At 37.8% G+C, this 25,537-nt stretch overlaps 1 protein-coding gene across 1 annotated transcript; it reads left to right on the top strand.

Moving 5' to 3' along the window:
* The first annotated feature begins 1,322 nt into the window (after positions 1-1,322).
* Positions 1,323-24,235, top strand: CIBAR1 (CBY1 interacting BAR domain containing 1). The gene is made up of 9 exons (XM_071737947.1): positions 1,323-1,592; positions 3,585-3,819; positions 6,743-6,811; positions 12,396-12,497; positions 14,323-14,328; positions 16,093-16,197; positions 17,366-17,479; positions 19,161-19,280; positions 23,454-24,235. The coding sequence occupies exons 1-9, from the start codon at positions 1,396-1,398 to the stop codon at positions 23,559-23,561; spliced, it is 1,056 nt and encodes a 351-aa protein (XP_071594048.1). The 5' UTR covers positions 1,323-1,395; the 3' UTR covers positions 23,562-24,235.
* Positions 24,236-25,537: the final 1,302 nt, after the last annotated feature.

Consider the following 25,537-nt stretch of genomic DNA (forward strand, 5'->3'; position numbering starts at 1 on the left):
AGCTTCATTTTAAGGGATTAAATAATGTATTTTTAACAGAAAAAAAAATTATGAGAAGTTAAAAACAAAATCTTTACTAAACCAGCTTCTATTCACATGCTTGGGCAAGCCTATAAAATTTTCTCATGCATGCTAACACTTGACTAAGCACTTAGCTCTCATGCACTGCTGTATTTTCCAGTGGGTTTGCACAAAACACAGCACAGTTCCTACCTTCCCTCCTTGAAGAGCTGCTACTGCATTTGTGCTGCCCAGCACCTGCTGGGACTTTGCCAACTGCAGCATTCTTCAGTGCTGAGGGAGGGTGATGCCCTCAAAGTCCCTAGAACATGCTCCCAAAACATTATCTTCACAGAGGGGGGGGGGGGGGGGGGTTGAGGTGTTTTTTTTAGAGCGTTTTGTGAGGGGGGTGTTTCCCCATTTTCAAAAGCGCCTTCTGGCTGCTTCACGGGTTTTTCCTAATAGCTGCACAACCTCACCAGCTTTCCCTCACAGGTAGCAGACCAGTGAATTGCTTCCCTTGGTATTGCCTTCCATGTGCCAAATTTGGCCAAAAACAAACAAAAAGGAAGAAAGGAAAAGAAAGAACAAGGGAGGAGAGGAGAGGAGAGGAGAGGAGAGGAGAGGAGAGGAGAGGAGAGGAGAGGAGAGGAGAGGAGAGGAGAGGAGAGGAGAGGAGAGGAGAGGAGAGGAGAGGAGAGGAGAGGAGAGGAGAGGAGAGGAGAGGAGAGGAGAGGAGAGGAGAGGAGAGGAGAGGAGAGGAGAGGAGAGGAGAGGAGAGGAGAGGAGGGGAAGGGGAAAGGGAAAGGGAGAGGGAGAGGGAAAGGGAAGGGGAAAGGGAAAGGGAAAGGGAGAGGGAGAGGGAAAGGGAAGGGGAAAGGGAAAGGGAAAGGGAATGGGAAAGGGAAAGGGAAAGGGAAAGGGAAAGGGAAAGGGAAGGGGAAGGGGAAGGGGCAGGGGAAGGGAAAGGGGAGAGGAGGGGAAGGGGAAGGAATAAAACAAGATTTTTCTGGAGGGGAAGGGGAAGGAATAAAACAAGAGTTTTCTGGGCTTTTATGGTTGGTTGGTTGGATGGTTGGTTGTTTTTTTATGAGACAGGAGGTTTTTTTATGAGACTGCTTTCTGCCCGCGGGCCGGGCCGGGCCCTGCCACTGCACTTCTACTGGGACAGCCATCTGGGAAAGGCGAGACCCCAGCCCCTGCCCCTCGGCGGGCTCGGAGCCAAACTGCCCGCGGGCCAGCGAGAGGGCGAGGGTGTTCCCTCTCCCCGAGGGCCCCCCGCGCCCCAAGAGGCACGGGCCGTACGGAACCGTTTCACCTCACGGTTGCCCACGGGCCGTACGGAACCGTTTCACCTCACGGTTCCCCAAGGGCCGTACGGGACCGCTTCCACCCATGGATCCCTACGGCCCTTACGGGACCGCTGCCCCCCACGGACCCCCGCGGACCGGGCCGGGCGGGGGCGGGGCCCAGGCGGGCGGCGGGCGGGGGGTGTCCATGGAAACCGAGCGAACGCGGAGCACCGCCCCCCTTCCCTCCGCTGCCGCTGCCGCCGACGCCATGATGCTGCTGGGCCGCGGGCTGGACGCCAGGTAACGAGGCGGTGTGGGGTGGAGGAGGCCCCCGGGTGCCGCCGCCGGGGGTCCCTGCCGTGTGTTTCTGCCAGCCCCGCGGAGGGCTGCTCCTGGGGGGCTGCGTGGCGGGGGCTGGCTGCCTCGCCTGGCCGGGCCGGGCCGGGCAGGGCAGGGGAGGAGGCCCTGTTGCAGTCAGGGGACCCAGGAACCCAGATTTTGGGGCGGATAACCCCCTTAGGGCAGATAACCGTCCTGGGGGTGGGGGATCTGCCTCCGTTTTTCTCAAGGAAGGGCCGCGGAACTTTTCTAGCCTTCCGATGCTAAGCAGAGATGAAGTGGAGACTGCCCGATTTAATTGGGCCTCTCGCTGATAATTTTTGGTCAAATCTGGGCTATCACAAATAGTTGGGACGAAAAAAAAACTATGAAACGGAACCCAAGCTTTCCACAGTTTCATCTAAGGAAACGTAGTGTTTCGTATCCCAGAATTAACAATTATTATCATGGGAGTACTGTGAGATCAAAACTGTAAAGTAGGTGAGGAAAAGTGCCTAAGGCTTCCCTTGGGAGAGTTAACACTGTCTGACATGAAGGCCTTTCTATAAAATAGGAAAGATGTATCATTTACTGCAGATTTTATCAGTCCTGATTTTGAAAAACGACATTATCAGTGCCTAATGAGACTCTTACTTTCCCACATACTGGGCTAAATCCTTCCTATTCAAATGGTTCTATGCTCAGGCATGTTGTGGAGGTCTGAACAACTTACTTGGATTACTTCTCTTTGAATGAAATCTTTTTGAATAGTCTTAACTGCTTGCCATGAAGCAGCACAACTGGGGTTTTTCCTGTAGCAGAACTTTGATCTGAAATACTATTCCTGAAGAGTTCCTGAAGAAAGGAACTCATTAGAATTTAGTTCATTGCTCATTAGAATTGACTGCACTGTTCATTAGTCTAAAACTAGTACATTTCTTCCAATTTTTTCTGATTTTCATGTCTTATATATTTTCATGTGTGTCATATTCAGTCAACACTTAAATATAGGTCAGCATTTGGAGCTGAGATAGTTTAAGGATAAAGTTTTCCTTGCTGTCCCCCACCAAGACAGTGGCAGGAGTGACTTGTGCCAGTACTTCACATGAATCACCGTATGGAGACTTCTTAGGACTCTGTACCTGGCAGTTACTGTCAGCTAAATTGTCCTGTAATTGATTCAGGTGAATCAAGAACTGGCATGACTTCACTGACACTGATTTGTTTTAATAGTGTCACTGAAGCATAACTAAAAAGTGAGGCCATCAAATGGTGTAGGAATAAAAAATTAAATATCAAAAGAAGTTAGAAATTCAGAGCAACTTAACTGTACCATTAATAATAAATATTAATAATACAGGTATTTGGTTCAAATAAAATTAGTTAAATTAATTTAATTTAAAATAAAACAATTTGTTGGGTTTAGATTTTTCACCTCTCTTTGTGTCTATTCACTTTTCTTCTCTAATTCTCTGGGATATTTATCCTCTGTAGTGCTGACCGGGAGCAGTTTAGTACCTCTTCACATTAAAGAACATTCAGTAGCTTTACACATTTCCTCTGTACTAGTACCTTGCCTGATTTCTCCATTGATTGATCTTCCACTGGAAGTATGACCGAGTCTTTTTGTTTGAGATCTGCACATTTTGTCACTGTTAGTAATCAATACCAATAGTAATGAACTTATGCTTAACCACAGAAGGAAAGTTTCCAAGCTGATTTTTGTGATACAGAGTTTTCCTCTGTGTGATCATTATTTCTAAGTATAAACCCTGCTTTTTTTGATTGTCTGTCATTCATTTATCAGACTTTTACAACATTATTTTTTGAGGAGTAAATTTCTGTTTTGCACTGAAATGAGATGTTCAAATTATGTATAAATCATTGATAGTACATTTATATAGCTTTTCTTCTGTGTGTGTTGTAAACATTTGTCCCCTTCTTATTTTTTACTTCCTTTTCTTTGGTATCCAGGGACAATCAGACTAGACAAATCCAAGATGCTGTTTCAAATGTGGAAAAACATTTTGGTGAATTGTGCCAGATATTTGCTGGATATGTACGTAAAACTGCCAGACTACGTGACAAAGCAGATCTTCTTGTAAATGAAATATATGCATATGCAGCCACAGAGACACCAAACTTAAAAGTTGGACTGAAAAACTTTGCAGATGAATTTTCCAGACTTCAGGATTATCGCCAAGCAGAGGTACAAAATTAAAGCTGTACATGTTGTGTTTGCCATCTGAACTTTTCAGTTACTTATCTGTGATTAAAAGGGGAAAAATATACTCTCCAATCACACGAGAAACATAGGAGAAAACACTTTTAAATATGTCAGTAGCAGAGCAGGATAGGCTGCCAAAGCATTTGTCATTTACTCTGCTAATAACTTTAGTGAAAACTGCCTGTGATTAGTCCTGTTGAAGTCAGTGGTACTGTCCATATGAGCACACACAGAATTTGAGACAAGTAAGTCTTTTATTTGTCTTAGACTACAGATTATGGTTTATGGTTAATCAACTGTTGTTTTAGTTTTGTGACTTGAGTTGTCTAGCAGCAGCTGGGGTAAAATCACTCATTTTCTTTACGCTGAGTCTGTTACCAGAAGCAGTATGGAAGACAGTACTGACTGGAATCCTTTACTGGTTGCTGCCTGCCCCTATGAGGTGCTGTCAGGTTCCACTGTAGATTTTGTGTAAGTCTGGAGTTCAACACTAGAAGTACAAGCTTGATAAGGACCACGTGTGACAATATAGTCCCATTTCTGCTAGATAAGTGAGAGTGTAAAGGAAGGTGTTGAATCCACTTACACATCTATGTGATCTATAAGTTAGATCTATATCTAACCTATGATTCAGAATTGTAAATTATGAGATTTAAGAAAAATTAAGTTCATTTATATATACACAAGCTAGGTTTTGGAACACATATCTCTTCTTTCAGTATGGCATAAAATATTTCCAATTATAGCTTGAAAAACTGAGAACCGTTATAATTTTTAAAAGATGCTGAAGTTGACATTCTTTGTGCTTTCAGTCAGGACTTTTTTTTTTTTTTTTTTTAAGAACAAAAAGCATTTCAAGTCATCTTCTTATATTAATGAATTACTAAAGTCTTTCCATGGTTGTGTGAGGTATCTAGTCTACTAAGTAGAGGGTTTGAAAAACAAGAAATATGCATGGATCTTTAACAGTGTATTCAGGGACAGATTTTTAAGAAGTAATAAGAGATCCAAGGGGTAGTGTGGGTAGAGATCCATGGGGGATCCATGTGGGTAGTGATCCAAGTGTTTTTCTTGTTTTCCATAAGCTTGCATGCATCTGGCTTCAGCTGAGCCACATGTAGGTCCTTATGCTTCAACTGATGTAGTAGCAATTTATCCCTCTGTTAACAGGGCAAATTTATATTATGGCCAAAAGTGTATGTGAAGGCAGACTGCATGATCTTTCTGTCTGTTTTCATCTTTAAACTGTGACTGCATAATTCTGAGGTTCCTGTGTAACAATTTGAGTTTTGCTTCTTTTGATTTTTAAGTGTGTCCAAAAAGTGGTATTTGGCCTACATCCTCCTACAATGCAGTCCCCAGACCACCTTTTGAAAGAGAAGAGACAGAATTAAAAAAGGAAAAGAGAAACTTTTAGCCTTTAAATCAAATTCTTCTTTGATACTGAAAACCTAACAGATATCAGCATCATCTCTTTTGGGCATCAGGTTAATTAACAGCTTTCATATCTATTGGCAATGCAGGCAAGAGAAAATTAGCTTTTCAGGGTTAGATTTCTGGTCTTCAGCTGCAGTTCTAAATATGTAAATGCTGAGGTATGAAAGGGTCAGTCAGGAAGTCTGGCAGATTATTTGATATGTCTACATCTTTTGCTCCATTTTGAGCCTACTGTCCTATTTCATTATATTTTATTGGTAGTTTAAGGTAAATTGTTTGACAGTGAACTGGTGGAGTGTAGTAGAAGAGAAATAGTTGCTCAGTTAGCATTGATTTTGGCTGACTGGTCACTCACTGCCAGTTTAGGGGGGAGTGTACTGTCTGTCTCTTCCAGCAGAGGTATGTACCTTGTCGTAATTTGGACATAGAAGTGATGGGCCAGATGGCTCTCTGGTCCAAAGTCATCAGCAGCTTATGCTGGGGCCACGAGGGCAGTGTTGTCAATTTTGACAAGCAAGCAGGTCTTATCCTATTGCCTGTCTGACCATATGTAGCTGTTTTTCTAATAGGAGAACTGAAAAATTCACATGTGCTTATCTGGGAGAGCGTTTATGCATTTTACACAACCTGTTGTTGGTATTTTCATTATTTCAGTAGCTATGATGCTGTTCCCATTATTTTTAAAAAGAAAAGTGTTGCATTTCTTACAGTATGTTTGCTAGCAAAGAGGCTTTAGCCCATAAAGTTTAGGACTTAGTCCACATTTAATCTCTACAGCTACTTGAAAGGAGGTTAGAGTGAGGTGGGGGTTGGTCTCTTCTCCCTAGTAACGAGCAACAGGACAAGAGGATATGGTCTCAGGTTGTGCCAGGGGAGGCTTAGGTTAGATATTAGAAGAAACTTTTCACTGAAAGGGTTACTAAATACTGGAATAGGCTCTCCAGGGAGTTGGTTGAATCGCCATCCCTTGAGGTGCTTAAAAGTGTAGATGTGGTGCTTAGGAACATAGCTCGAGCACGAGAGTAGAGGTAGATTAATGGTTGGTAGTTAGGTTATGGTTGGACTTGATGATCTTGAAGGTATTTTCCAACCAGAATGATTCTCTGGTAATCTGTCCACAAGTACATCGATCTTTCATTTCAAATACAAGGCTTATAGATGTCCATGATACAGTTGATGTAGCTAGTACTCAGTTAAAATCTCCATGTTTTATTTATCCTTACGTCTTGCCAAAGAAGATAAAAGGATTCCACTAGAAATCAGCTTGAGCTCCTTGAAATACAAGTTATTTACTGGTTAATTTAATTTACTCCGGCTTTTGCAATATTTTTAAAAACTCTATCTCACTATATTTTCAGCAAATATGGACTATATTCCTAATTAAATTAATCACAAGTAAATTAATTACTTCCTGTTTTGCACACCATAGATGCAGGTGATTTTAGTGACCTTCTGATTTCCTTTGTAGGTTGACAGGCTTGAGGCCAAGGTTATTGAACCACTGAAAAGTTATGGGACCATCGTGAAACTTAAAAGGGTAGGTTAAACGTGTTTTCTCACAAGGTACATTTTGGTGTTCTGTCTACTCAGTCAAAAAGTTACTTCTCAGGGGAGAGTGGTTCTGATTTTTCATACTGCAGTAAGCAGTCTAACTTAATTGGGTCAGTAGTGTATCTGAATCAAAGCTATATGTGAGGAAAAAGCTTTGATGTGAAGACAAGGATATTCAGACTCTTGGAGCATGAGCAAATGCTAGAAGAGGCATGTGGATGGTGTGAAACTTCCTTGTTAGTGCAAATTCAGGATATTTTTCTATATAAATGTTATTATTTTATTATTATTAGCATTATTACTATCCAGACTTCCAAAAGGCAAATTACATGTAATGCTTTTGGCTCTTAGTCAGGTATATGCTGCCTTTAACAGCTTTTATAACTTAGACTTGTGTTCTACATTGAAGTTCACAATGTAGAAGACATTTCTTGACACTGATAAATAGGTGGTGGCCTGCTTCCCTCTCTGTCCTGCAAAGTCATCAAGATGACCTGTAGATACACCAAAAAAATGAGGTCTCTTCTTACACTGTGGTCTCAAAACAGTGTATATAGGGGTTTGACATACTCCCACAAAATATCTGTAAATTTCTTTTCTCCAGGAGGAATAGCTTGAGGAAGTTAATAAGCAGATACTAGTTCATAGGATGAAAGAGTTCTTCTTAATATTTGTACATTTTATATATATATTATATATATATTATATAGAGTATACCTTCATCCTGTAAAGTCAAATCTGTAAGTTATGTATATATCTGTATCATAATCTAGATAAATCAGAAGGTAAATTGATCAGTATTTGATGGTATTTTACATACAAAAATCATACAGTGTGTTCATCATGATTAATTTGAGCACATTATGGCATTGTACCTCAAACTGAAGCATTTTTCTTATGTTTTTGTTCTTGTATCTTGCCAATACCATGAAGAAGCAAGTACAGTGTTCAGGGCTTATTGCACAGCTATCTCACTTGATTGTTAGAGAAACAATCATGAAGTAAAAGCTCCCTGCACTTGAGTGGTACTATGTGTGGTAATCTTCAGCTGAGTTGGAGACTACAGAGCCTGTATCCTAGAATTTGGTATGCTAACAGTCAGGAATGTTAGAATCTAACATTCTGAGTTAGATTCTCAGAAATGCAGTTTGAGGAAATACATGTTGAGGATGGAAGACGAGTTTCATGGTGTGGAAATAGTGTTTCTGAGAAGACACACACAACACTGCAGAAGTGCCTGGGGTTTCCTAAGTACTGAAGATATATAAATGTCCTCAGTAAATGCTGAGGACTAAAACAACTGAAGCCAGGTCATCCCTTGCAGCAGTGAATGGAATTTTCTGTTGTCTTTGCCTTTCAGAATGACAGAAAGCTCCACAAAATGCTTATCTTCCCATGGTGAGGAGTAGAAGGGCATTCTTAAACTCTAAATGGGATTAAATATTTTATCAACATAGAGAATCACACAAAGTGGTCACAGTTGGAAAAGACCTGTAAGATCACCATGTCCAACTGTCAACATCCATCCCACACACAGTAAAAAGTAAAATATATTTATCAATATTTGTATCACCCACTAGAGCTTGTCCTGAAGTGCCTCATGTGCATGTTTTTTTGAATACTTCCAGGGATGGTGATTCCACCACCTCCCTGGGCAGCCCATTCCAGTGTCTAACTATTTTCTTGGTAGAGAAACTCTTTCTAATACCAAGTCTTAAACTTCCCTGGTGCAACTTCAGGCCATTTCCTCTGGTCTTGTTATTATTCACTTGAGAGAAGAGGCCAGCATCCACCTCAGTACAACCATCTTTCAGGTAGTGGTAGAGAGCAATAATGTCCCCCCTCAGCATCCTCTTCTCCAAATTAAGCATTCCCAATTCCCTCAGCCTCTCCTACAGGACTTGATCTCCAGACCCTCACCAAGCTGGTGAGGGTCTTCTTGCCCTTCTCTGAACTCACAGCAGCACCTCAGTGTCCTTGTAGCATGGAGCCCAGAACTGAACACAGCACTTGAGGTGCAGCCTCACCAGTGCTGAGTACAGGGGCACCATCACTTCCCTTCTCCTGCTGCCCACACTATTCCTGATGCAGCCCAGGATGCTGTTGGCCTTCTTGGCCACCTGGGCACACTGCTGACTCATATTCAGCCAGGTCCTTTTCTGCCTGGTGGCTTTCCAGCCACTTCTCCCCAAGCCTTTAGCTTTGCATAGGGTTGTTGTGATCAAAGTGCAGGACCTGCTACTTGGCCTGGTTAAACCTCACATTATTGGCTTTGGTCCACTGATCCAGCCTGTCCAGGTCCCTTAGCAGAGCCTTCCTACTCTCAAGCAGATCAACACTCCTACTCATCTTGGTGTTGTCTGCAACTGGATTTAACTCCCCTGACTACCTTTTAACTAGGAAAGACTTCACTAAAGATATAGGATTAAATGATTTAATTTTCCCCCCTCTTACTATAAACCTTGGTTAAAACTTCAACTTTCAACTATCTGGTCTACAGTTACAGTCTTTAGACTCTGCAACATTTTTAGTGAAAAAGGAAATTTTATCACTCATGTAAAGCTAGAATTAGGTGCTAGTTTTAAGACTTTTTTTACCTGTAGCTACAAGAGCAGAGCTGATTAAGTAAAAAGAAGAATATGGCACTTTCACACTTGTTACGAAGAGAATGTTCTTGCTGCTGATTATTAGATCTGCTCCAGGGTGTGCACAAACTATTTTTGTACTGTATCTGAAAAGATCTGTTTCTGTTCCTGCTGGGTAAAATATCAATGTCCTGTGATACTGAATGCTTTGAAGAGGCCCAAATCAACCAGAATAAAGTTGTCATTTAACTGTTAATGCAATAAAATTGTTTCATTCACATGACAGAGTTTACTGCACCAAGTAGCTCTCTGGGAATTTGGCAGCCTCAGTGGAAGGTATAATATTCTTGTCCCTTAATGCAGTGTAGAATTTTAGGATTTCTTTCTGTTTCATTGCTCTGTGTATCAATCTTCACTTTTCTGCTTTTTGGCAACTCTGTTCCTGGTTCCTTTTCTTCATACATAACAGGACATGATAATAACAAGGTGATCCACCTGCAGAAGAAAGGACTGATTTGCTTTAATAACTTCAGTGACTAAAGCAGGTAACAGTACAGTGATGGGGATCTGCCAGCTCATTGTCTGGTGGATGGATTGTAGCTGTACTTCTGTATGGTTTGAAATTAGATGGCTGGCCAGAGTTTTATGTGTGGCTTGAATTCATAGTTTGAAAGCAGAGGGACTATGAATAATTTTATATTCTCTCTATATATCCTTTATCTCACTGGCTATTACATTCCATTCCATTCCATTTCTCCTTGAGTTTAATTAAAACATGTTTGCTAAAAACACATCAAATCTTGGTCTGAAGACCCTGGAGGATGAATGTAGGACTATCTGCAGTAGTTAGTGGTTAGTTGATATTTGTGTTTTGTTTTAAATGAAAGACTTTGGTTCCTGTTACATGTTCCACTGACATTAAAGAGCTATGAGATGCCCTTTTCTCTTTCCAGGAAGGAAGGTATTTAGATGCTAGTAAAACAATTTTTCACACTTTTCAGTTAGTTAAAAATGTAGACCTCAGTTCTTTCACCATAATGGCATTTTCTCTGCTTTTGAATGTTTTTTTCTGCACTCTCCTCAGTTTTTCAACATCCTAGACAGAATATGTATGTAACTGTACCATATCTTTGTACATCCAAAACTTGTATGTAAATGTAGCTGCAGTAGTACCAGACTTTGGCTAGCGAAGAGAAGTATGTTTAATGGCTTTTGCTGCCCCAGAGAACAGAGGTAGAGAAGGGGACAGTGCAGTCCCTGTAGTTATTTCCAAAGTCATCATGTTCTAGAAAAAAAAATACCTGAATTCTGTAATGGTAACTCTAATGGTTTCCTTAGCATTCCTTAGCATTACTTTGCATAGAAGCCAGAACACTTTCAGCCATGACATTAAATCTGATTGATTGTTTTAAATGGGCCTAGAAAGTCAGTGCTGTTACTAATATAGATTAAAAAACTTTGTCCTGTAGTAAAAATAAATCTGCTTTTCTCTTCTCTTTCTCTGCCTTCAATTTAAAATTTAAAATGTAAAACATTGAAAAAGTTTTTTCTGTTACCACTTTTCTTGCAGCTGTGTGGTTTTCATAAAGGAGAAAGCCCTTTCCAACAGTCTTTTAGATGGCCTTAAAGGCACTATAAATTCCCTTTTGAAAGAACAGCAACAAAATTAGTTTTTAATGGGCTAAAAATACACATTTTACTATCAGAACCCAGCTCTGTGTCCCTAAAGACAAAGCAAAATGAGTCATATACATAGGAACATCAAACAGTAGAGATAGAAACATGGAAGAAACCTGAGTGTTTTGATTCTGGCCTCGTGTAGAGATCTGTTACTGAAGACACAGCACTGTGAACCTGGCACACGTGTGCTTGTCTGGTCACAGGATCACAACTTTGAGAGAGGCACATTCTTGGCTGCATGTCTGTCTGGGTGAACAACTGTGTTAAAATTCTGAAATTGAGGAAAAGAACACAGACAGCTTCCTGAGATGATGTTTTTTAATAGCTCAAATCTACTCCAGAATGGAGTAGATAAATGGGAGCTGCTCTTTTTGATAAAATGATGGTTTGAAATGCACGCCCATCTCCTGCCTCACATGTTGCTAGATTCCTTTGGGCTGTGTTTCTGTTTATTCCAAGGTACTGGTTCTTGAAGTTACAGCCATCAAAATTAACATAATTTCCTATACCATGGTCAACAGGTTGATAAATACGTGACTGACAGTTTTAGATTCCAAGTATGCAAAACTATTTGCAAAGCACAATTTTATAGCACGAGCAAGAATTTGAGAATGGAATGTAAACATCCTTAAATTGTCACAGATCTTCCTCGAAATACATCCTATTTCTCCTTTGGAAATGAGGAGTAAAAATATTTATTGCACTTTCTGCCTTTTCTAAATCAGTAAGCTCCATCTTCTCCAGCTACATTATTTTACTAGGATGTATTTTGTTCCAAATGTACTTATCCACCTTACTAACTATATCCAAATATGCAATTTAACACTTTCAGACATGGGTTTTCTGTGGCACCTTAAGCTCTGTGTAGCAGTTTTGTGTTCTTCATAACTTCTGATTGGTACTGACTGCTGCCTGTTTTGGCTTGTTCTTACTGATTTTTTATGCCACTTTTCCTTTCTAAATTACACCTTTATTCCATTGCTAAGACAGAATGGCCCTGCTTCCTACTGCTTTGGGGATCTCAGCTTTTGACCATCCACTGCACTTTCCATTAAAAGCTGTAAATACTTTTTTCTTCATTTATTGTGTGCTACAGAGAGTACTAAACTCTCTTGTCCCTCATAGACTTCTCTTACATTTAACAGGATAAGTAAAACCTTTTTTTGTTTAAAGTGAAGCTGAAGTTTTGTTTTCTTTTTTTGCTTTCCTTTTGTTTTGGTTTGGGGTTTTTTTTACATTTGAAGAAAAGTGGATTTTGAGTTACCTAGATCCATTTCAAACATGGCTAAAACATTTTATTTCCAGGATGATCTTAAAGCAACTTTAACAGCAAAGAATCGAGAAGCCAAGCAACTAACCCAGCTGGAAAAGACACGCCAGCGGAATCCATCAGACCGACACATTATTGTATCCTGTACTGCTAATAGCTATAAGAAATAATTTTAAAATTTCTTAGGCTTAAACTACTGTATTCAGAAAGTAATAAGAGAAAAATGCTCTTTAGAGCGACTTTTTCCTCTCTTGATGTTGAATCCTTTCTTAAACTTTATAAAACTTAAACTTTACAGATTATATAATAGCTGCTTTGTTACTCCCTTTTTGATTGAAAAGAAACTATGAAGTATTTCATATGTCTGTGCAAGACAGGTGGGCATAGATAGCATTTAGGAATGTAGAGGCTTTCATAATAAGTGTTACCAGGCAACTCCTTATTTCCTTCTGTGAATGTTGTTTTATTGTTTTTCTCCCTGTCATTTTGGTAGTCGTTGTGCTTCCTTGTACCTGGATGGCATACAAATTTCTCCCAGCTGTGAGATGAAATGTGAAAGGAAAAGTATTTATTGTGTTAGTAGAATACTCAAGCAGACTACAATTCCTTTCAAAAGACCAGTCACCCTTCCCTATATACTAATCTGTATCACAAAGGGAAAAATGAAGCCTCCACAGAATTTTGTATTCAAATCTCCTTCAAGTTTCAAAGTCTGAAGCAATCAGAATCTAGGAAATGCCAAAATAAGGGGATCAAGCACATCCTATTTCAGTCCCTTTATGCCTGTGTATTATGATACAAAGTTTAAGTTCCTGTTGATGTCCTGCTTATTTCTTCATAAACTCTACCATTGGATTTAGGAGTGAAGCACTCCTATTCTTTGTAGGAATTAAACAACTTTATTTCAGAATGTAAGATATCTCTAGTGACTGAGGCATGGGACCACAGAAAGAGTAAAGATTATTATGATGGTCAAATGCCACCCATGAGAATTAAATTTTATTTTTGTCTCTGCCAAAAAATTCCCATTTAATAGTAATCAAATCGGTTAAATCAAGTAATGACTAGTTACACAAGTCTTGATGTAATAAAGACATACTGATGGCAGCCATAGGGTTAGAATTCAAGCTGTGATGCAGTGTCTCTTCCATTAAGTGTTAAGGAAGTAAATCGTAACAGTAAGTTCTTCTTCCCACATAGAGAATGATCCCATTTTATTTCCCCTTGCACTAATTCCCAGTTGACTTTAGGGGTAGCTGGCACCTGGCTTGTCTCTGCTAAGCAAATATCCTTCTGTGGCTTAGCTTCTGCTAGCACCTGTGTTTTCTGTACTTAAGACTTGGCCTGAAGAGTTATTAAATCTCACTACAGTCTGGTTTTGCATATGGCCAAAGGCACAAAACACTGTGTATTTGCTTTTTAAAGTAATCAACACAAAATACATAAAATGAAAGCATTCTTATTTCTGAGCAACAGGGATGTTTCAGCAGCTTGCAGCTTTGGCCACAGATAGCAAACAGTCTGTACTTGCTCCCAGATTTCAAGTCCATCTTATAAAAAGTACAGTTTTGCAAATAAAACCTTAGCAGATTTTTTAAAAATATAAGACCACATTTTTTAAAATCCAAGTGGATTTTTGTTTTCTGAAATAACTTACCTAGGTTGTCTGATTTACTTCTTCTTTTGTTTTTTTAATAAATAGCCAAATCCTGAGTCCCAGACACAGTTTTCCTGAACTATTTTGGCCTGGATACTTAAATTCTAGCAAAATTGTAACATTACTGTAAATAATGCCTTACAGCAGAAAGCTTCAGACAGTGTAATAATAGCACCCTCCACTCTACAAAAGTTTTGAAATATTTGATCTAAATGGATCACAATATATTAAATTGGAGTTAAAACCAGATACATTTATGAATATGATTGTTATTTTGCCATTTTTTCCTTTACTGCTGTTTCCAGTCACAGGTGAGTGTTTCAGAAGAGAAAATATCAAACTGCTGCTGTGCAAACTATACAGATTCTTCAAGATTGGACATGTAATTCTGCAGCAAACAGAACTCCTTTCTCAAAGCATCTGCACACAAAATCTGGCCAGTTTGTTTAAGAGGGATAGAGAATGTATATTTGAATATCATCAAAATAACATACTGTATTTGTATGTGTAACAGCTGCCTTATTTACAGAAAGTGATAGATTGTAATAATTGTAATAATTGAGAATGCACAAAAGGGTTTTTATTACTTTGTTTCCCTCCTGTGTTTTGGGCAAAATCAGGAAAGGGAGATGAACATCTGACCTCATGTACTACTGAAGATCATTATCAATTTTGTTTGCACAATAACTGCAGAATTGTGTCTATGAGTTTTGCAAGGAGATTGTTTAAAAATTATAAGCCTTTAATATAAGATTAAGAAATTTTAATCAAAGAAAAAAGAAGTGACAGAGAATTTCTTGTGCCTTAGGTTTTCACATACACTTAACAGTAAAAAATAGATTATGGGAACTGAGCCGGTGGTGGCTGCTTCCATTAAAAAAAAAATTCTCTCAAGTTGCAGCATTGTAGAAATGGTAAAAATCCTACGTCTTCATTGTAGGACATAATTACTTGATCTGTACACTGTTTCCAAATCCCAGGACAATAGATTCCTGATGATGCACACTGTAAGTAAATACTGTTTTAACTAGTTTATGATGTTTGGCCAGTAATGTATGGAAAATAAGTTCAGATTCAAATTATGCAGTCTTCAAGTGCAAGATCTTACATCTGTACACAATTATTTTGTAATAGTACACAGTTCTCCAACTTTACTTAACCAGAATAGCTCCAATATTTTTATTTAAATGGTAGCATGCATTTTTACACAATGCATAGTTATAGTTAATTAAAATATATTTCTAAAATTATTTTTAGAGTAACAAGAAAAACTGTATCTATGCCTTAGGGATTGACTGGTACATCCCCTTCCCAATGAGGGAAACCTATTGAAAGATGGTTTTTATAAATATTTTAATAAAAAATACTAAAAATGTAAGATACCTGAAATGCTTTTGGATCTAAAAATTATATTAACTCTAGTCTGCTGGTTTGGGTACAAATGGAAGAAGTGCATTAGGTCCAGTTCTGTTGTCTATTTAATTGATTTATAAAAGCTTAGTAAAATGAGGTTCAGCACAGGACAATGGACAAAGATTCATTCTAGGCCCAGCAGGTTGAAAATAAAAGGTGATTTTTCCCAGTATCTGCCAGGCTGGCCTGTGCCCTCCTGTCCTCTCCTTTACACCAGTTCAAAAAACCCCTTCCTTTTCTGAAGGATAAAGCCTTGTGCTGGGTTAATTCCCTGAACCCAGTCACTGTGTCATCAGTGGAGTGTCAGGGCTGGTCAGTGGAGTCAGCAGATGATTATAGATTAAGGCAGTGGGACTTAACCTGACTGGCTGCAGCTGGAAATTTTTCATGTTTCAGATCAAAGTCACAGCAATGTACAATTCATCTTTATTTGTTTATTAAGCTAATTGTTTATTAAGTTAATAAACAATTAAATATTGTTTATTTGTTTATTATTCATCTTTATTTGTTTATTTGTTTATTTGTTTATTAAACAAATTTACAAACACAGTAACAGGTGTGTAGTATTTTGAAAGCACAGACTTCAGTGTTTTCTTGGCAATTAGAGCAAATATCGTTGTATCAAATACAGGACTAATTTCACCTTTGTGCTGCTCTACCAGGCTGAAAGTGAATTGCAGAGAGCTTCACTGGATGCAACTCGAACAACTCGGCAATTAGAGGAAACCATTGATAATTTTGAGAAACAGAAAATAAAGGACATAAAAGTAAGTGTTCTCACAGTAGACATCACACTTCATCTTACATAATAAAGTTACTAAAACTATGGCAAGATTATAGCAACATTTAGTATTAACTTAAATTTACATAAATGTAAATGTTGTGGTATTAGTGAATATTTCACAATTCAAATGTCATTGAACTTTGCAAGTAAAAAAATCAGTCTGTTGTTCTTCCAGTTTATGGAATTCAGAATTTTCCTGAATTCCTTTTGTTTAGTGTGTGCACTCTCCAACAGTTGCTGTGTTCTCCATCCCTTGTAGATGTACTTTTTAGTGGAATCAGATATGTGGATTAATATCAGCAAAATTAACAGACATCATTATAAGTGAATAATATATTTACCCATGCTGAAATCTGTGTAGGTTACTGCAGTTTGGTTTATTGATGCAGAAAGCATGAGATGGTCTGCAAGTAATGACTGCAAGTAATCAAAGTTTTCATTTTTCTCAGTGTCAAGCACTAAGTGGTTTAAGTCTCAAGGACTATTGTGACTGGAAAACACTTGCACTATGTGATCTCAAATGTAATTATAAACTTGCTGAAGTGTGAAGTTTTTTTATTGGTAAAAAAAAACCCAAACAAACACAAGACTAAAAAGAAAAGACTCAAGGATGGTTGAAAACCCCAACCAACCCAACCAGCACTTGATGTATAAGTTATAGGAAAAAAGTTGTGAGTACTGAGAATGTTATAATTGGTTTTATATTTGAACAATATTTTATTATATAAACTATGTAACTATCTGTAAATTATCAATATATATAGAATTTACAGATAAATTATCCCTAACCTGTTAAAAAAGATTGCCATCAACAGAGCAAAAATCCACTGACTTCCACTATTCATTGCATCTTGCAAATGTGTTTGAAGTAATATCAAGTTAGTTTTAAGCATGACATTTTCTTTATTCCTAATGAGTCTTCTCACTTTTCAAGTATTTACTTAGAATGTAATGTGAAGTGACAACTGCATATGTGACAGCCCAGCCAGCATTTACCTTTAATTTGTAAAATTTATGTCTGACTACATATAAGTACTAGGTACTGTGCAGTTACTTGTATCCTACAAATACCAAGTGCAGTGATTTCTTGTATTTGAAGTGGAAATGTACTTTATTGCATTAAGAAAACTTTTCTTTTCATTTGCTTTTAGAACATATTTTCTGAATTTATAACCATTGAAATGTTATTCCATGGGAAAGCTTTAGAGATATACACTGCTGCCTACCAAAATATCCAAAATATTGATGAAAATGAAGATTTAGAGGTAGGAGTGATTAGGATTTGCTTTTCAAATTTTTACTTTTCAAATTATTCACATAAAAACATTTCTCATGCTTTGGGGCTATACGGGTCCCAGGCATAAAATGCAACGTGTTTCAGGTTTGCACAACAAATTTCTTTTGTATACTGAGTCCCTTTCTGCATATCTCCAGCAAGAGCGTGCAGGTTTATAAACTCTGAGATTTTAAAAACAAGGTAAGAATTTGCCAGTCTAATCTTTTCCATAAAATACAGGTAGGACACTTTTCCTAATTTAACTGCAACTCAAAGCTCAGCTAATCATAGTTCTTAAAGAACACTTCTGCAGTGAATCTCACTCTGAAGATGCACAGTAAATCTTAACACTGCCCTAATAAGATGTTCTGAAGACTAATTACTTCATTAAAAATCTCTCCTTTCTGTTCTGTTTTGTTTGCATGTTTTCATCTTTCATTGATTGTTTTTTATTAGCCTGTACTAGAATTAAGAATATGTGTTACTGAATTAGCTTTTTTTGCTTTGTAACAGTTATAGTTGCCTTTCAAATTTCCCCTTCTGTTCTCTTTGTATTATAGTCTCTTTCCCAAGACATGTTTTTTAGTCCCTTACTCATTCTTGAAGTTACTCTGGATGTTGGGCCCTTAAACTTACCATCATTGGAATGTATGTTGTGTATATGTGTTCAGATTCTCAAGAAAGCTGGATTATTTTTGGTCTTTTTTTGTCTTACCAGATCTAATTTTGTTCTTTCCATGACACAGCTCAGGTCCAAAGATGGCAGTATTCAGCACAAGACATAGGAAATCATGATTCTTCACTGAGAGTCACATTTGAGAATACTGGATATTTTTATTTTATTTAAACTATTTGTTTAAACTATTTGCCACTTTTATTTAAACTGTTTGCCACTTTTGTACTATTCTAGTGTCATAATTAAAATGTCATGTGACACCAATTCAAAAATATCCTTTAATATTTTATCTTTTACAACCAAATCTCCAATCTAATTTTAAATTTCTTGTTAATTAAACAATTGTTACTTCCCATAAAAATATCGACTGACCAGAATTCTACCAGCTTCCTTGACTTTATTAATAGTCTTGCATGAAAAGCTTTATTATTTTTTAGTATCAGCTGTTAGTCTTATAATTTACTGGTTTTGACTATTGGAAAGAACTTTTAAATATAATGGATATTACAGTTTCCTCTGTATTCCAAGGGTTATCCCAGATTTTTCCTGTGCTCACTCTCATTAATATTTCTGATAAAATTTCTCCATTGCAGCTGTGACTGGCAGCAAGGATTTGCTTGTGAAGGGGCTAAGAGTTCATCTCTCCAAGATATGGAGAACCTCAAGGGAGTTGCCGGGGTTCATACCCTGAGGTTACCCTGAAACTCAGCTACCTATGTTGCTGGGAAACCACAGACGTTTTCCACTTCTAAATCCCCTCAGATCTCTGAAGAATGTTTATTTTTACTACAAAAGTGTCTTAAATATCTCTCAAGTTGAGGAAGGATATTGTTTTCAGCTAAAAGTGATCAACCCAAAGTCCAGATGATGCATATCTCTAGAACAGATTTAATGGTCAACTGCTGCATTTTTGCTAAATGATTTTTTTGCTTGGTGATTTTAGCTTGCAAGCTCTATCCTGGCACCTAAGTCACAGCTTCCTTCCTTTGAACAGGTTTTTCGGAGCTCACTTTATCCACCAGATTATCAGTCTCGTTTAGACATAGTTCGTGCCAATTCAAAGTCCCCTCTGCAAAGATCTGGCTCCTTAAAATCTTCATTGAGGACAGTACAGGTAAGAAAGAAAAATTAAATGCTACATCATTGTATTAAAGGAATGTCTTAATTAGAGCCTTAGCTAATGTACATAGATCCACTATCTTTACTCAGTTCAGGACCATCATTAAACATTTTTAAAGCTGTGGGTTTTTTGCAAATTTCTAGCAATATTATTTCTTTCATAACAAACTATGGCATCTTCCCTGAGAAAAAAATCTAGGAGTTTACTGAAAGGAGAGGTGGCATTATTTAAATAACACTTACATATTCTTAGCCTTTGGTGTCCAGAGCCTAGAGTGTGGATTCTCTACAAGCTCCTCAGATGAACGATTCCTCCCAGCAGCAGAGCAAAACCATGACCAACATATCTTTCCTTTTATACTTAGAAAATTCAGAGCTGGTGAGAAGGAAACCATGCTGCTGCTTTTGAACTGGCTACCTTTCAAAAATATTCAGCATTTGTTTGCAGCAGTAACCTTGCAGACATTGCAAAATGGCTAAATTTTTCTTTATTGCAGTCTTAATCCTGTAAATAAGATTCTTACCAGTGTTTCAGTTAAAGTCAAAGACAGACAAATTTAAAATATATTTATCCAACTTTTCTATGCATAGAATCATGCATTGGTATTGTGATACTAAAAAGTTTTCTTGACTTCATACACACCATTACCCCTTCTCTGCTCTCAACACAGAAAAGATTAATTATTACAGTTGAAATATTCTGTTGAAAGTATGAGTCATGCCATCTGAAAAGATAAAAGAACCCAGTGGTTCAGTGCATAAAGACCAGCCTGGACTTTGAATAAGTTCCTCTCTATCAAACAAGCAGATTCCACATTCAAGCTACTTAGAAAATGTTTACATGTTCCTTTTTTTGAAGACCAAAGGAATCTGCCAAAAAACTGCTGCTATCTTCTAAGAGAACTTTATGCACTGCTGTAAAACTTATTTTAAAAAAAAGGGTATAGAAGCATCTGTAATCACACTGAGGTGCCACAGCTTGTTGAGGTGTTTTGGACTTGTGTTAAAAACAAAATCAAAAAAACTCAACAACAGAAAACTGAATGTATATACACTGTGTTTCTCTCAGAGATGGAGTGGAACTCCATTTTGACTAACCTGCAAGTTTACTATACTCTTCTCCTAGACCTTTCTTCTAGTTGTAACTTCTGATGTCATCATTACCTCTCAGTGGAATATCTGAAAAGAATGGGAAGTAGACCTAGTGAGAAACTGCAGTACATTTCAAAATAACTGCATCTTACTGGGCTCTGCAGTTTATCTGCAGAATCTGCTAACACAGCAGAAAAAAAAGAGTGGAAGGTCCTACTAATGCAGCCCCTGTATGGCAGTAAAGAAGAGGCAAACACTCACCCCCTACAGTGCCCTTTCTGATTCTGTGAATAGTTATGTTGCATCACTGAAAGAAGTTACCCAGAGAGGTGGTAGATACCCCATCTTTGGAAGCATTAAAAGCCAGTGTTGGATGGGGCTCTGAGCAACCTGATCTAATTGCAGGTATCCCTGCTCACTGCAAAGGGGTTGGAATAGATGACCTTTAAAAGTACTTTCCAACCCAAATTAGTCTAATTTGTCTATGAGTAGTCTCTTGAATTACACTAAGGGCTCTGATCTCTGGAATCCACCAAACATCTTCCCAGCAAAAAGTGATGCTTTCAGAAAAACCTTCAGGTGACTTGTTTTACTTTTCTGTAGATCTTTCACTCCTAAATTTCTATCAAGTCTGGTTTCATTCTACATAATAATAATTTCCTAACCATAATGTAGTACTACAGAATTTTCAATTTAAAGTCATATAAATAATATGGTAAGCAGTTCACAGAATCACACAGACTAAGTCTATAGGCTGGGAGAGCTGGAGAAATGGGACACAACACCCACACAAACACTGACCTGCGTGTGGGGCTGGTAAACTGTACAGGTAACACTATACTTGTCTTCCAGAGGAATCAGCACACACCATCTTTGAATTTATTTCTGGTTCTATGCATGACCTTTTTTGTTATTCCCATATTAAAAATCAAAAGCACTCCTTGAGCTTGATTATTTTTTTCACAAAGAGCTACCTGCTTTTAAAGTTGTGGTATCTTAACATGATGTTGATGTCATGTTTCTTTGTCAACTTGTCATTTACTCTTGCAGCGAGTACTCTGGAAGAAATACTATATGCTAAATTATCAAAACCAAGAATTTGTGACCATCGCCAGTATTTTTTGGCCATCTTAATGCTTTCGTCCTGCAACCCTTTTCCCCCTGACCTTTCACAGTTGTTTTCAACTCACTGGGACCAGCTGAAGTTATTGAGATGCTATTTTCTCCATCCTACCTGCCAGACTTCATTTGGCAAACACTACTATAAAACTCAAGGAAAAGAGCAATGGGCAATCCTGCTAGAAAGAATTAATGTCTCAAGCTGTACAGGCAGTACAAGAGTTGCATTTTTTAATTTCTATGCAGTGAAGATGATCAGGAGAACTGATCAGGAGGTAACAGTTTACCTCATTTCTGGAGGAAGTAGCCAGCATTAGATATATGAAAATATTGTTTACTGTGAGGGTGGTGAGACACTGAACAGGTTGCCCAGGGAAGTTGTGGTGCCATGAAGTGTTCAAGGCCAGGTTGGATGGGGCTTTGAGCAACCTGGTCTAAAGGGAGGTGTCCCTGCCTAGGCAGAGGGTTGGAACTAGATCTTTAAGGTCCTTTCCAAACCAAAACCCAAAATTCTGTGATTTTACCACCACCTGTGATAGTATTTAATTTACCAAATAGTTAATTATAGCATGGTTAGAAGGGAAAAAAAGCCTTAAAGCAAAAGTGGCACCTCTTATTTTTGGAAATTATCAGGGGGAGCTTTTATTCAGAAATACAAAGTTCTGCTTAAGAATTTCAGATGCTCTTAACTAGGAAAATGGAAAATTAGTCTGTCCATTGAAATGAAGCTACCTTAACAGACTCAATCTGCAGTGCTCCCTGATCTCCAATTACAAATCATTGTCATTGTCTTTTTCTTCTTTCACAGAATGAAAGATTGCAGTTCTAGGCACTTAAGACTCAAGTTGACCCATCTTCATGCAATCATTAACTCAGTTTTCTGTTATGTTCACAGATTTGAAAGCAAGAATTTTCTTTAAACTAAATTAAGTACTTTGTGAGCATCAACAAGACTAAGGATTTTTCTGCTTTCACTACTTAATGATTGCAGTTTGTTTCATGCACACACAAAAGACTTCCCTTGCATAGGTGTTTGAATCATGAAATTGACAGAAGTCAATTTGATAACCAGATAATCTAAGAACTTTCAGAATAGGGGGTTGCTTAAAAGGAAAAAAGGCAGGTTTTTGTCAATAATGAAGTTTTATTAGACCATTGTGAGAAAGCTCAGAAAATGTAACCAAAATTAGTTGCTGATGCCCTTATAGAGCTGATGAACCTGAAACCTGGATTTTTCAAATTACTTGGATAGTTACCTTTGAGTTTAATGATGCTTTTCTCATGAAGAAATAAAAACCACATATATTTTAAATTGTAAACGTCGTGTCTTCTGTGTCTTCAATAGGAATTAGATTGAGCACTGATTGGAAAACAAAGGTGATGTCAGAATCTATCAGAGATGAAAGCTTGGCAGCTGGCACTTGTTTAACAACTACAGTATCATCTGCAGGGCAGGCACTGATGGGCACTGATTCATGTATAGATCAAGACTTTACTAGAAAAGTTAGTCTAATTCTCAAAAAACAGTTTAGAGCAGCATAGTGTTGAGTTCTTCATTCAACTGGAGAGGTTTGACATCTTCAAGGTAAGATTATGTATTAATACTCATCTTCAGCCTGATGTCACAACAGCCAGCCCAGAAGAAAACAAACTTACATCCTGGTGATTTTTAACGTTGATCCGGACAGTGCATAGTTTGCCTTATCCTATAACAGTTCTGCTAGAAAAAAGTATTTTCTTTTTTAGAATTTCAAATAATTACTGTATTCTGTGCCACAAATCTTTCTGTTGACACTGTGCATGTTATTAGAAGTTGAAGAGTTAAGGGATAAACAACTCATTCTCCTCCACCACAGTAAAAGCCTGCCAGTACTTAGATTGGAAATGCCAGCAGAGAATTGTTCCTTTCAGGAGAACAAACACTTGCTTTACATTTCTTGGATTTTTGTTTTAACAGATATCCAGCAGTATGCTAGGAAAAGAGGAAGAAGAAGAGGAAGAAGAAGAGGAAGATGAAGATGAGGAAGAGGAGGAGGAATTAGTAGCTAGTAAGGAAGTGAGATAACGAAACTGTTCTGGACGTCTTTAATTGGAAAAAAAATTCCCTTTATTTAAAGCCTTTTGTGTGTTAATCAAAACTTCACTGAGGCTGTAATAGGAGCAAGAATTCGCACTAACACTAGAGTGCCAAAAACAAGTGTTTCAAAGAATGGAATATGAACTGCTGAAAACGGACAATTTAAGTATCTAGAAAATGAAAGATATAAATAGAATCCTGTACTATATTTGCATAGATGTTATATTGCAGTCACATTTGCTTAAACTTGCTTGTAGAACAGTGTCCAACACTGCACTAAGCTGAAGTGCAGTAATGAACATAAGGGTTTGCTTGTTACTTTGCCAATATATTATTACCTTATTCTCTTGATGCATACCTCTTGGATTTTCCAAGTCCTCCAGCTATACCCCCTGTAATTGGGTTTGTGCATCCTCAAGTAACTGTAGAACTGAAACTGATGACAGCAACAAACCTGTTACCTTTCATTACCCACCTTTGATGGCAGAAGGCAGAATGAGGCATGTTGTTTTCTCATTTTCCTCCAGCTTGACTAAAATGATTTTTTTATTCTTTACACATACAGAATGAACATTACCAAGTAAAATCTAGCCAGGTATCTACTTTTAATGCTGCTTTGCTTTTAAATAAAAGTGCCTTCATAATAAAACTAGTTGGTATTTTATATAGTTGACATTTATTATATTAGTTCATATGCTATATATGGTTCAGGTTTCATGTGTTTAGCTGGTTGATTCAGTTGCCAAGTCCATAAAACAAAAATCCTGTGTGGAGATGGTGGTTATGCATATTTGGTTTTGAATAACAAAGTAGCCAAAAATCTGCTACCATACATCTCCAACTTCAGGATCTGCTAATTGTAGAAAGAACACATGTATACACCTAGAATTTAAACTTGAAACTGAGAAAACCATCTTAAGTTACAAAAAAATATTCTTCCAGTTACAGAAAAAACACCACTTAGTGTTTCTGATGCTGCCTTTGACCACTGAGGCAAAGTTTGCAATGCATACTTGTTTTGACAGATGAAAAAAACAGGTTTTGCCAAAAATTGTTATTAAGCATTATTTGAGTGAAAGTGTGACAATAGAGGGTTCTGTTTTAAACCCTGAAAATAGTTTTACACTAGAATTATGTAGTATTGACACTGAACTATTGTTGACAAGGAACAGAATACTAACAATCAAAATTTAAGTATCTAGGTAACTAATTTCTATTTATTTCATCAAGTAGGGCTCTTCAATAAGTATCTGTATCACAACATCAGAATTATGGTAAGCACTTTACCTTTTCATATTCGGTGAAGTCATGCAATCCAGAACAGATGGATTCATGACTAGACCGTTTTTTCTATAATAGATATATGCAAATAGCAATTATTTGTGTAGTATGCTTTGAAAAAGGAGTTCTGAATAAAAAAGGAAGCAGTGCTTAGACAAAGCCCCACTGAGAGACTTGTAACTAGGGTATAGAAGGAGAATATTTTTATCCTCAGCATCTTGGAATTCCTTCTCCTCCCCTACCTCACAGAAGTCAATTTCAGGAGTTACAGAAAACTTTCAGAAAGGGAGAAACAGTGTTGGCCAAACTTTGTTCTGTGTATATCATGTCTTCAGTTTGTATGTTACACAGAAATTGTGAGACCTCAAAACTATAGATGACTAAGTCAATACTGGATTTTAAAGCCAGAAGAATTTAGAATCTAGAACTTACAACAGAATCAAAAATTACCTAAAGATACTTCTTGGAAAATTTTTCTCATGGCATTAAGTGCTGACTGCAAGGCTGACAGTACTCCATTTGTTCCCCATTTTTGACCACTGATGTGTAGATGATGCAGGCTTGTAGCCATTCTTGCTGAGTATTTTCCCACTCCATTGAACATGATGGCCCATCCCTTTGGGACCAAGGATTGCTTTGTACTCATCAGATTGTCATGTTATGGCTTCCCTCAAGCTGCTTCT

The sequence above is a fragment of the Heliangelus exortis genome, chromosome 2, assembly GCF_036169615.1.
Source record: "Heliangelus exortis chromosome 2, bHelExo1.hap1, whole genome shotgun sequence".
In the NCBI taxonomy this organism is placed as follows: domain Eukaryota; kingdom Metazoa; phylum Chordata; class Aves; order Apodiformes; family Trochilidae; genus Heliangelus; species Heliangelus exortis.